General features: G+C 41.5%; 1 protein-coding gene across 6 annotated transcripts in view; it reads right to left on the reverse strand.

Annotated features, from left to right (window-relative positions):
• The window catches only part of LOC143373780 (protein SCAI), a 30,257-nt gene extending 19,065 nt beyond the window's left edge, over positions 1 to 11,192 (reverse strand). For 4 of the 6 annotated variants that reach the window (XR_013086532.1, XM_076821335.1, XM_076821370.1 and 1 more), the window contains exon 1: positions 4,551 to 5,223. Coding sequence is in view for 5 of the 6 variants with exons in the window: in XM_076821335.1 (XP_076677450.1) it covers positions 4,551 to 4,744 (194 nt within the window). In the remaining variant the exon portion in view is untranslated. Of the gene's footprint in view, positions 1 to 4,178; positions 4,525 to 4,550; positions 5,224 to 10,992 lie in introns of those variants that run through there. The other 2 variants (XM_076821361.1, XM_076821352.1) reach the window with 2 other exon arrangements.
• Between the last annotated feature and the right edge of the window lie 2,292 nt (positions 11,193 to 13,484).

The following is a 13,484-nucleotide window of genomic DNA, read 5'->3' on the forward strand; positions in this document are numbered from 1 at the left end:
CAAAGCTGCTGCGTGTCTGCGCAAGAAAGGCAGGAGCTGAAAAAAAAAAACAATCCCGAGATCGCGGAGCCGTGATAGTTTTCAAACACATTCGCACGAGCGCTGGAGAAACTTTCTCTATTGTTTTGACGCGGGAAACCGATCCTGAAAGAGCGTCCCCGATATTTATTAACAGCCACAGCGTGCACGCGACGTTGCGGGGCGAGCCTGAACGCGTGTCAGGAAGTTTATGCGCGTACCTTGCCCGTCAAAGCTCGATACCTTCGAATGCCCTGCTACGAACAGTAATTATTTAACAATTTCTATATTTCTCTGCGTTCTAATATTTTCAGAACTTTTATAGTCACTTACTACTATTCGCATGAAAACGATTTTGATCTAATTAAATAAATATGAAGACTAACACGAAACTCGTAATAAGAATAATCTGAAAACTATTTACTCTAAAAGCTAACCACTCGTTATTAATTAAAGCACCTCGTATCACACGCTCAAAATGACCCAATTACACTCACATACCGTAAACTGGGGGACATTGGCAGGTTTTTGAAACATTTTGTTGTACAATTTAAACATTAACATGTTCACATTTGCTTTAAGTATCCTATCATAACATTGCATCTTTTGTGATTGTACTACAAGTGTCAAAATGCATGAAATTTTTGTCCTTTTCCTTCTTTAATACATGTTAAAAACGTTAGTGTACCGGGGTAACATTGGCACATCATGTAGATAGCATTAACGGGTTAAGTTTCACTAATCTGAAGCCAGTAAGATACATTGAGACTTAAATTTGTTTTTATTTTATTTTTTACATCTTAATAGTATTAATAGCATTACACATAAATAGCATTAACAGGGTAAGTTTTACTAATCTGACGTAAAACAATGTAATTCCGGGGTATGCCAATGTTCCCCCAGTTTGCGGTACGCATCAGTTGGTTACATCACCATATACAGTGACTCGCATTAATATTCGGACACTTTTTAAAATCGCATAACTTTTTTAGAATTGGTCCGAACGACTTGAGTTTTTTTGAGAAGCTAGAAGGAATAGTTTGCTAAATGACGCGTTTCGTCGCTTTGAAAAAAAATGTATTTGGTTGGAATAGCAAAAAAAATAGTAAAGGTCGATTTTTAAACTTTTCTTTGTGAGCTTGTAATGAAAATTAAAAAAAAAAGTTTGTAGATTGCAGTCAGTTGTATACGTGCCTAAAATTTCATCAAAATCGGTTAACGTTGCTCCAAGGTACAAACGTTTAAAGATCGCAGAATAAGGTCGAGAATCGCGAAAATTCCCGAAATCAGCAAAAAAAGTTTAAAAATCGATCTTTACTATTCTTTTCGCTATTCCAACCAAATACATTTTTTTCAAAATGAGCAAATACGTCATTTAGCAAACTAATCCTTCTAGCTTCTAAAAAAAACTCAAGTCGTTCGGACCAATTCTAAAAAAGTTATGCGATTTTAAAAAGTGTCCGAATATTAATGCGAGTCACTGTAACTACCCTCCACTTTCACCTAATTTCTAATTCTTCTACCCATATCTTTGCAGACAGCTCCACCTTCCCCGCAAAATTGCCGAGCGTGATTCGTGCCGAGACTTAAATCGACTATCTCGTAAACGAATCGACTGCAATTCATGCTCCCTTTCTTAGCCCCGGCAGAACATACGGGACGTGATTTTTCCGACAGGCCATTTAGACTTGTCAGCCCGTGTATCGCGTCGGGGCGCGTGTATCGGGTTCGGCCAGGTGTCGTGTGAATAGCTGGATAGACAATTGACTCTTTGTTGAGTCACGCCGCGGCCCCCGATGGCACTTTACGCGATCGAAAGGGATAGGGAGGGGGGTGGGGGCATTACTGGGCAACAGAATCGAAAGGGTAAATAAAGTTCCGCGGGCGGAAGTGGGCCAATGAAGCGACCGAGAAAGTAAACGCCAAGGAAACGGCGCAAGGGGGTGGGGGGAGGGTTGGGCGACGATTAAGCGTACGCGATAACTGTACGCGGTCGAGGCTTCGTCGCGAAATTACAGGAAGGAAGGACCGAGATCGAGTCGTGGGATCCGCGACAACGATACCACGAGGTCTTGGTCACGTGTTGGGTGGTGTATCGTGGGCGGAGTACAGGGTGGCTCAAAATACGTGGTGCGATTTCATTGGGAGGATTCTTTCAAGGAGGAATTAAGTTCTACGCGAGTATGAGGTACATTCTTATAGAGTTGTAGCATTTGTGGGGTAAAGGGTATTCTGTTTTATATTTTCTTGTATTAAAGGGACCAGGGCTTAGCGCACTCTTTGCGAAATTTGAGTTGTTATATGCAACAAACAGTTCTTGACTGTTTCTTTATGCTGTATAAAGATCGGAGTTATATCTACAATAGCGGACAAAAAAGTTACCATTTTTTTTATTCGTTATGTTTTTGTTATTTTTTAGCATAAATTTGGGACTGTGGAATGTTTAATATGCATACTCTGATGGAGAATTTAAAGCTGTATAAAACCCAGTTGATGTTGAATTTATTTAACTGGCAAATCAAAGTGTTATGTGACATTGAATGGGGTAACATATTTTTGGGGCCCACAAAAAAGTTACTACTTTTTTTATTCGTTATATTTTTGTTATTTTTTAGCATACATTTGGGACTGTGGAATGTTTAATATGCATACTCTGATGGAGAATTTAAAGCTCTATAAAACCCAGTTGAAGTTGAATTTATTTAACTGGCAACAAAAATGTTATATGACACTGAACGGGGTAACAGATTTTTGTGGCCGACAAAGAAGTTACCACGTTCAGTAACTTTTTAGGTTGTCCTAAAAGCAAAAGGTGCTCCCACAAAATATTACACTTTTTTATTAATGTTCAAAAGTGGGAACTTTTTGTTGGCTTTGAAAGTGCGTTGTCTTGGTTAATGTTATGTAGGGTTTTTGTTTGTTAGTTAAAAAAATTCAACTGTAACTGGGTTTTATACAGCTTTTAATTCTCTTTCAAAATATGTATATTAGGCACATACTGCAGTTTTCAGTTGATATTGAAAAGTAATAGAACTAGGGTGGTTCGAAAAAGTGGTAACTCTTTTGTCCGCTACTGTACGTCATAAATTTGCCAAAAATAATATTTTTGTTTAATGTATGTTCCTGAATCTTACGTACCATTGCATATTTAAACCTATTTTTCTCAAAAACGCTAAAAGTTGACATATAATATTTGTGCACTAAGCCATCGATATGTATTTCGTTCATTTAGCAAATTAGTCAATGAATAAATAGAAGATGTGGGTGTGCCCATTAAAACGTGACACAACTGGCGAGTATAAATTGGTAAACGTAGTATCATCTTTTCGATCTGTCATACAGTTTATCAGGAAGGTATGTTACACGAATGCTTGTTCGTAGGTTTTGCTTAACAAAATAACTGTTTCTCCACACGAAACTCTGTACTTATCGCAAAACCACTTAGTCTCCCTGCTATTAATCTCCTTTTCAAGTCCAGTCACATTGCTTCCTGCATTCGGATGTTAAAACGACGAAATTTCTCAGCAATTTTCCTAAAAAATGTATCTCGCAACGTGCAACGTAAATAAGAAGCTACCAAGATCATCCCCTGCGAAGTGGTACCAATATCACTTAAGACAGCGTTAAAACAAATAAAGAATTCTAACATCTACAACAGCTGATAAGAGATTTCATCGTATCGAAACCTTTCCTGAGAAACTATCCCGTGCAAATCAGCTGCTCGTCAGTCGCGTCGTGCTTTAAAAGACACCCCACCTAAAGGGGCCCGCACACCGAGATGATGTAGCTGTTCGTGCCAGCAGTGAAGAAATTACAAGGCAGACATTTGGCGGTTCGTAAACCCCAAGGAAGTCGTGTCGCACGCCACGCGAGTGTGTCCCAGGATCCCATCGGCAAGAAATTCCCGCGAGCATGCAACAACGATCGACCCGGGGAGGCGGGACGCGATTTCCGCGTATCGCTACGGAACCCCTTTGGTAGCGAGCCTACGACACCCGTCTCGGTAAGCGGTCGAGTGTGCCGCGATGAAAACGAGAGCGAGACGTGAAAAAAAGAAAGAAATCGATGGGTAAAACGGTACACCCTTAAAGTGCACCCTTCGCAGCGATTCACTAAAAATATCTATGCCCCTGCATAGCCGTGGGTTAACACGTACGTACGTATCGTGCGTGCATCGTTCACTCGCGCGCACAGTGTTCGCCGTCCACTCGTCACATGGCGCGCGTACCCAGGCGCGAGGACCAAACATCCTTCCTCGTCTTCTCGGGCGGAGGGCCCCCGTTCGACGGGCGAGTGCCGTCTGCAGGGGAGCACGTTTCACCTTGTTGCGAAAGGGTGGCGGGATCCGGTCGGTCGGCGCACCCCCGGCGGACGGTAGAGAACGCTGCTCTCGGGGAGGATCGAGGGCCAGATCGGCAGGACCTCGTGGCCGATGGACGTGGAGCGACGGGCGCGTTAGGGGCGCAGCCACACCGCCGGGATGACTCACGCGGGTTCGCGTTTCTCGCGCACGGCCGCGCTCACTGACTCACCTGTGCTGCTGCTGGAACTTCCACAGCTTCGTGTAGATGTCGAAGGTGCGCCCGAAGTAGCCCTGCCACTGCTTGTGCCCGTACTGTGGCAGATCCCGTAGCCCGTTGAACAGCTGCTTGCTCTTCTCGAGCAGGTGGCAGAACTCGAGGACGACTTTTCGCTCGTGGTCGTCCATGCCAGCCATCATGACCATCTTTTCGCTGTGTCGAGTACGCGGCCACTGGCTGGACGACCCCTCAGACGACGGCGACCACGACCACGACGGCGACGACGACGACAGTCGCGGCGGCCCCGCGTGATGGCGCCTGCCGATTCCGCCACCCTCTTGCGCTCCGGCTACCACCACGACGCCCGACCACGGGACGCGCCGACCCAATCAATACTTGCCCACCCTGCATCAGGGGGCGCAGCGTGCGTGCCGTCCACGCCGCCAACCGCGCCGCTGCCACGGCCCACGCCGTCGTCCACCGTCGCAACGTCGCCCCGGGACATCTGTCCGCTCCGCCGGTAGGCTGTGCAACCCTCCGCCTGGCCGATCGATCAATTCGTGCTCGAGGGTAACGCGGAGAAGGAGATGGACGTAGTGGTTGGTTATCGGGGGTTGTTTAGAGCAGGGTGGTCTGCAGGGGTGGGTTTTGGGTAGTGGTTGAAGGTGAAGCGGCTGGGATGTCGCCACTGATGACTGTTGCATTAGAGGACTCGATGGAGGGTAGGTTTCCACCTTGGATATTGGTGCAGCTGGGACTGATGTTATTGGGAATGAGTCGTGGATTTTTTTGGATGATTGTGGAGTGGAGTGAGAATTATTGTAAGAAGTGTTGTAGTAGATTATATCTTCGTTGTTTGTGTCTATAAATTGTAACTGTAAAAACATTCTCAGAAAGTACTCTGGGTAGAGCTTACAATGGTTCTCAGAGAATCATTCTACGTAGGTACACCGAAGTGGATTACAAATTTATTCGTACCCAAATTGAGGATCTTGTAGCAAGAGGGGTGCAGCTCCGTCTTTACCAACTTCGAGTAAACGAGAAAACTGTTTACATATGAAATTATTGCTTTGATTTAACATTAAAAGAAGAACACATTTTGAAAAATATATATTTACACACAATAAGTACTTAGTAGTTATTGAGTTGATAAGCTTTTACGTTTATTTTTGGCGAATAAATTATTCTATAATAAAAATAGTAATATTAATATTAAGATTTTCACTTTGAAAATATTAATATTAATATTCCCAGCCTAAAAATATTAGTATTAATATTTCCACTCTAAAAATATTAGTACTAATATTTCCACCCTAAAAATATTAGTATTAATATTTCCACTCTAAAAATATTAGTACTAATATTTCCACCCTAAAAATATTAATATTAATATTTCCACTCTAAAAATATTAGTATTAATATTTCCACTCTAAAAATATTAGTATTAATATTGCCACTCTAAAAATATTAGTACTAATATTTCCACTCTAAAAATATTAGTACTAATATTTCCACTCTAAAAATATTAATATTAATATTTCCACTCTAAAAATATTAATATTAATATTTCCACCCTAAAAATATTAAGTTTAGTTAGGTTAATGTTAGTTAAATGTTAGTTTCGTTCGTGAATCGCTATCTTCACTATGCAATCTACTCCAAATTTTGACAGCTTACCGTCAAGTTATAACCAAGTTATAAACGTGTTTTTACAAATATGTATCGTTGTAGCATTGAATTGCAACCAAAATGCAGTCTCGAACGCAAGGTAAGTTGTCGAAATTTGAATTGCGACATGTTTGAATATCATCAAACTGTTTTTTATTTGTAACTAAACTGAGGATTTTATGTATATATAGATAATCGAAGCGTAAAATGATGCTGTGACTGGATTTATCCTTAATTCTGTCCCGTGATAATTTGTAAGTTATAATATTAAAAATTATCTGAAGTCATTCCCTATGCAAATTATCTTTGTAAAAAGAAGTGAGATCCCCATAAAAAAACTTCAAAAAGTAAAAAAAAATACGCCAAGTACATACATAAAAAAGACGAGGACGAAAAAGAGTATTATCAAATAAATCACAAAAAATAGAAGATAATAATAAATATAATATTAAAAATTATCTGAAGTCATTCCCTATGCAAATTATCTTTGTAAAAAGAAGTGAGATCCCCATAAAAAAACTTCCCCATTTAAAAATGCAAAATAATGAAAGTGTACTCATATTGGCAGAGTTTTAAATTGACAAATTATGTGAAAGTCTGCGAGAGGAAAGGTATGCGTATTGATGATCTGAGAATACCTTGCCTGGCCACGCCAAGTATTTGGCTTCCAGACCGCGGACATCAAGGCAAATGTCTAGATGGAATGTATGAACACAGCATTTTAGCTGCGTATATGTAGTTGCGCCATCTTAAGCGCAGTTGGAAAGCACCTTTATGTACTTGCAGCTCATTTCCATTTCACATTTTTTTTTATATTCTAATTATTATTAACATCTATTCTTTTTTGTGATTTATTCGATTTCTTGTACTTGGCGTAATTTTTGTACTTTTTTTTAAGTTTTTTTATGGGGATGTATCCTACCTTGGCTGACAGTAGTCTAACACCGATATCATCGATAAAATGTTCAACCACCCCTTCTCCATAAACAATTTCTCAATCGTCGTCCTAACGAACTCCCTCCCCCGGCGTTTCTTCCTCGACAATTAATATTTCGTAGTTAAAGGGCTCGCGGAGGGCAAAGGGTGGTAGTCGCGAATCCGGGGGTGAACGCAGGGGGGTGGTGGCGGTCGACACTTTCGTTGTCGTGGCTCGTTACGGCTGCAGAAACGGTGGGAGTTTTGCCGCCCTGCTAGTCGGCTGCCGCCGTCGGCGGAGATTAATTAACTAGATAACGGTCGGTGGCTGCGAGGGAACGTTGAAAGAGGAGGGCCAGCGGCCCGTGGAAAAGGCGAGAAGGGGGTGGAATCGCGCGGCCATCGCGCGATCAAACTTTTGGGAACCAGTTCGAATGCGATTGCAAGCTTGGGGTGCGCAGGATTTAAGATTATATCACGTCTATGAGGGAGACTTTGGGGACACTTGTACATCTGAAGCCAGCAGGGATGTCCTTCAGGAGGAATCAAGAAGAGTGTAATGGAAAGAAGGAAGACTTGGAGTGTCTGTCTACCACATAATCGTAATGCCTTAACAAACCTCGAATCTGATCATCACCACCTCCCTAGCTTCTCCCTTATGGGAACTTTTCTGTTTGGTCATAGACGCTTGAGTAAACAGAACTTGTAGGTGCATACTACTCGACATATACTTTGCCGAATACACGATTATGAACACACTAATTGAAAATAAATGCTGAAGAAAAGGCACATGCAATCTTCTTAAAAATCATGTAAGAGGTATAAAACTATTAACCCATTAGCTGCCACGATCCCCACTTGGGGATTTTGGAATTTTACGTACACCACTCAGCGCCAAAAATATATTTGGTACGCCTGACAGTTTAGTTTCATTCTATATAAACCAGTCAATATTGCGTGTAGCAGAAAGTGTGCATTCTGTGCTTCGTTTCTTTACAACAAGCGAACAAATTTGAAATGCGTCTGTAAGTTGAACGGAACAGAATTGGAATTGCGTCGGGTTACATGTGGACTGTATAGAAAAATTGCATAAATAACAGCTATTTTGTATGTATCAGATAAAGCGTATAATAAAAAAATAGTTTTTTATTAGTTTTCTTCCATGCAACCTGCCACAATTCCCATTTGGGACATCCTCAAAAATATAGAATATTTTCAAAACAAAACATAAGTTGAATATAATTATTCTGTTACACAACTTTTTGTGCATATATATATAACTTATCCAGTCAAAAAATTCAAAAACAAATTTGGCAGTTAATGGATTAATGAAGACACTGTGAAATCTAAAAAATCTCAATTAGAGTACCCCTACTCGAGCTTCGTATTATTATTTTAACCATTCACGCCTCTGCTGGCTAATTCTCAAGAGAAAGCGAAAGATCAGCCCGTCGGGGGCTAGCAGAGGAATAGGGGGCGCGCGGGGTGAAATGGGTAGAGGATTGAACTGGTAGCCATGACTGGGAGGGTTGCAGAGCTCGCGGCGTATATCGACTGTGTCGCCTCATCTACAAGTCAATCAGGCTCGCGTGCCAGTGACTCGTGAAGGCGGCTGGTACACGTAAGTTAAGTAGCCAGCCATCCACCATACATATACCTGCGTGCCTCTCTGTCTAATACGACACGGCCACCTTTATGCCGGGTATGCAAGTATAATGCGCCGCTGCATATATGAATGCTTATGGTAATACGCGCGCGCGGCAGCCTCGTTTCGACGGTGGCCCGGATGCCTGCTAGATAGACCACGGCCCTCCTCTGTCTACCACACGCCTATTGTTATCGCTAACGTGTGCCCCGACGCCGCCTTTACCTATCGGCCAACGGGGCTACACAGGATCACCGTCTCGCCCCTAATTTTTCTGTCCCGAGGGAATTCCAGATCGGGGTATGTGCAAAAAGGCAACGGTGGAGGCGCGGTGTGGAGTTGTAGGTGGTTTCAAGCGACACGTGGATTGGGGTCTTAACTCTCGTGGAGCGTTTTCGGCACACGCGTCACGGGAATCGACTAATTTCGAATGGGAATGTTTCATGTGGGTAAGGTAGCTTCTCTCTTTCTTAGGTGCCTCTGTTGCCATATTCCTTGAGCCAGAAGATTGAGCGATACTTCCGGTTATGGCTGTTCCTAATTTGTGAGTTCATTGTTTTTTTACTGTTCACTGAAGCTGGACGTTTGAGGTTCTTGGATTTGTGGCGAATTTTCAGGGTGGTAGGAATATCCTGCTAATTTAGTAACTCCACTTTTAATGAGATTAGTAGTAACACTGTCCAACAAAATTGTACGTTTTTTCTGTTCATTCTAACATTCAATAGCTGTTTCGTGTAGGTTTTCGTGCTATGAAAACGAATTCGTAAACCACCCTCGGTTTTTGAGAATTTCGATTTTGAAAGAAACTGAAAATTTTCAGCTTTGAACATCTTTTCTGTCGGAGCGGTAACAGTTATTCGGTTGGTTGTTCCGTGAAATTATTCTGTGAATCCTCGTGAACATAACGATATAAGTTATTATTGAATTATAAGCATTTAAATATGTTTGAAGAACGATCAAAGGGAAAAGGAAATCCGAAATGCACCAATTTTTGCAGATATCTTGCTATATATTTTAAAAACTAAGAGTCTAGGAGAAAAATTGACTATTCCACGCGATGCAGCGGATAATTTTCCTTCGGAAACCACTAACAGAAGTGGAAAGTCACGTTTTGTTTTCAATACAGAAGCGAAATAGTTTGGCAAAACGTGCGGCACCGACAGTGGTAGTAGAAATAAATTGAAAGATATCTTAAAAAATGAGTGCATCTCGGGTGTCCTTTTCCCTTTGATCTCTGTTCAAACATATTTAAATGTTCATAATGCAATAAAAACTTATATCGTTGCATTCGGGAGGGTTCATAGAATAATTTGGTGTAACAATCAACCGAATAACTATTACCGTTTCGACACAAAAGAAGCTCAAATTTGAAAATATGCATTTTTTTTCAAAATCGAATTTCTCAAAAACTGAGGGCGATGGCGACAAACGGTTTGCGGATTCGCGTTCAGGGCGAAAAACTCTACAAGAATCACCCAGTGGATATTGCGGAAGAAAAATCGTGTTGGACAGTGTAATTGAAGTTCCTGTGTCTTTGGACATGTTCGTAATTAGAGCTCTCGCATTTACGATCCAAAGGAAGTGGAAAATATAAACACTGGCGAGAGTGTCGTAGTCGAACATGAAACAATATCCCACAGTCCACATCGCAAAATAGAACAAAGCTCCCTAGAATAGAAGACTAACGTCAACATGATGGCACAGCCCATTATCAACGTCACTTCGATTCTAAACCATCCTTAAACGATCACTAGGTACAATACCAAAGTGAAACTAAATTTATACAGGTCGTCTAGTTATTCGCTAACTCAGTATCACGTGAGTGATACTTTCACTTGCAGCTAATATCGCATTCCACAGATCACCACCATTTTCAAACTCATGAGCGCAACCTGTTCCCTTTATTGCTCCACAAAAAGCATCGAGCTTCCTTCATTTCACCTCCCCACTCCTTTAGGCCTTTAAAGCCTAAATTACGTTTTTAAAAATATTATTGTAAATTTGTTTCTCGTCGAGTTGTCTCTGACGATTAAACTGCCATTACTGGTACCAAACACTTACCATTAGGCTTCATAGCGTTAAGGAGACCAGCGAATTATCAGCCACCCTGTACATCGAGCTAACCAGCGTTTGGAAAAAGCTTGCTCCGAAAGCACTCGATCAAAAAGAGGAAAGAAGAAACTAATCGAGCCGAGGAAGGTATATAAATTGAAATCAGTGACTCACCCCCAAAGTGGCGATTCGATCGATGGTCGGTGAATCGTGGTCGAAGGCATGGGTCGAGCACATGGTCCCAGTCCATGACTCGAGGCCACTGCTGGCAGCCGGTCGTGTGGCCTGTCTGACTATAGACAAGCGATCATATCGGGTCGTTAACTGATATTAATAGCAGGGCGCGGTGAAACGCTCCAACTCGCGTTTGCCCATCGTCCTCTACCCTCTCTCTTTCCCGCCCTTCCACGATCCAACCCTCTCCACCCCTCTCTCTCTCTCTCTCTCCCTCTCTCTCTGTCTCTCGGCCTGTCCCGCCTAAGGGACCCTTGCCCTAATTGTAGCAAATTAAATCACGCGATATCGACGATTCCCTCGGGTGAAATCTACACGCGCGGCAGAAGCGTGCCGCGATTGTGCACGCCTTTTCAACGCTTTAATCTATCTTCAGCGGCCATTGTTCCCAATCAAGGGCCACGGGAACCGTCGCGCACTGGGATCTCCGTGTAGAATTGGAGATGCGCTACGGTCCGACATTGCACTCCTTTCAGCACTTAATTAGTGCTTTGCAAAGGGTTTTTATGTAGCTATAGATGTGGCGCAGAGACGAGTGGCTTAAGTTCAGTTAGGTCTAGGAAAAATTGTACGATTGGAGCTGCAGGGAGTGAGATTGAAGATAGAGCAGTAATGTGGGGATAGAGATCGAGGGAATGTAGGGTTTAAGGAGCAGAGGTCCAGGGGGAGGGAAGTTAGGAGGGACAGGGGTTGATTACAGCTTCGTTCAAATTAATGTAAACGTTCTAATCGTATAGAGTTGATCAAATATTTTCTCTGGTGCTTCAGATCCTTGGGACGGAAAGGGGTGGCACTAATATCTGCGAAGGACCAGATTTATTTCCTTTTAAGTGTTTTTATGAGAAATTAGGTGTTAGATAGAAAGCAGAGATGTCGATGTTCGCGAGAGCAGGATTATTATTATTATTTAATCAACGGGTGGAGACCCTTTAGTTTACAATAGACAGTTAATATAGTTAATGGTGTTCTTGAATTGCGAGAATTAGGAGGGATGTAGAATGTATCCAGTTCTGTGTAGCAGAAGTAGCTCGAGTCGTCTAGTTTGCGTGTGAAGTGAATTTTGAAGAAATCAATTTTGGAAATCAATTTTCACCTGCTTTTGAAATTTATTTCTGAAGTAGCTACTTAAGGGGCCATGCTCAGTCAGGAGGCCGAAGAAAGGGTGGTCTTTGGAAATTTTTTACTCAAAAGCTATAACACATTTCTCAAAAAATCTTTTTCCCTTTTAAGGATTGTATCTAGTACCGTGCATCGTAATTTTTTTATTTAGAAATATGCAACAATAACTAAGTTATTGTCCATCACTCGAAGGTTCTCTCAAAAATAGGCTTCTGCGGTGACCACTGCTGCTCGAAAGTTGATCATCTAAAATAAAAAATTCAAAAGAATTTACTTATTATATTATATTAACTAGTATTTGAACAAAGGATTTTTTTATTCGATGCTTATTTTTCTCTTAATTGACGAAAATCAGGCACGAGTTATAATAAAAATTGAAACTTTTACTTTAAACATCAGCCATTTTTTCCTAAATCAATATTTCGGAAAATCCTTCGTTCAAATACTAGATAATATAATATAATAAGTAAATTCTTTTGATTTTTTTATTTTAGATGATCGACTTTCGAGCAGCAGTGGTCACCGCAAAAGCCTTTTTTTAGAGAACCTTCGAGTGATAGACAATAACTTAGTTATTGTTGCATATTTTTAAATAAAAAAATTACGATGCACGGTACAAAATGCAATCCTTAAAAGGAAAAAAGATTTTTTGAGAAATGTGTTATAGCTTTAGAGTAAAAAAATTCCAAAGACCACCCTTTCTTTGGCCTCCTGACTGAGCACGACCCCTTAAACATTTACGCAATCAGACCTCTTTATTTATTACTTCGAATCTGCAGCTGAATATGATTCGTGTGCTCTGCGATTCGTTGTGAATTATTTCGTTATTAGTTAGAAAGCTTCCTCCTGGAATTTTCGACAAGGTCAGAGAGTTTTTCAGCCCGCGTCGTAGTAAACTATTCCAGCGGGACGTCGCGGCGGATTTATAAGCATGCGAATAAACTCTTTTTAATATGCAGCTTCTAACCTGTTGAATGCATTGTGTGTTCGTGACAAGCAGTGATTACATTTGTTCTCCAGGAGTTAGATACATTTTTTATCACTAGCAGCGATCGCGTTACCGATGATAACCGCGTTAAACCGCTGCTCCGGATCGTTGTAGATCAAGGTCGCCTTAATATATTGCTTTCTGGTCTCGCGGCGCGACACGATCCCGGGGGAATAACAAAAAAGGGGAAGCCTGGAAATTTATTATAACCACCCAACGTCCCACTGCACATTTTACCTGTTAAAAAAGGAAACAAAGAAAAATAAATCAGAAGCACGCCACACCTTGAAAAGAAACGAAGCACTCTCACTTCGATATTTCCTGA

The sequence above is a fragment of the Andrena cerasifolii genome, chromosome 1, assembly GCF_050908995.1.
Source record: "Andrena cerasifolii isolate SP2316 chromosome 1, iyAndCera1_principal, whole genome shotgun sequence".
Taxonomy (NCBI): domain Eukaryota; kingdom Metazoa; phylum Arthropoda; class Insecta; order Hymenoptera; family Andrenidae; genus Andrena; species Andrena cerasifolii.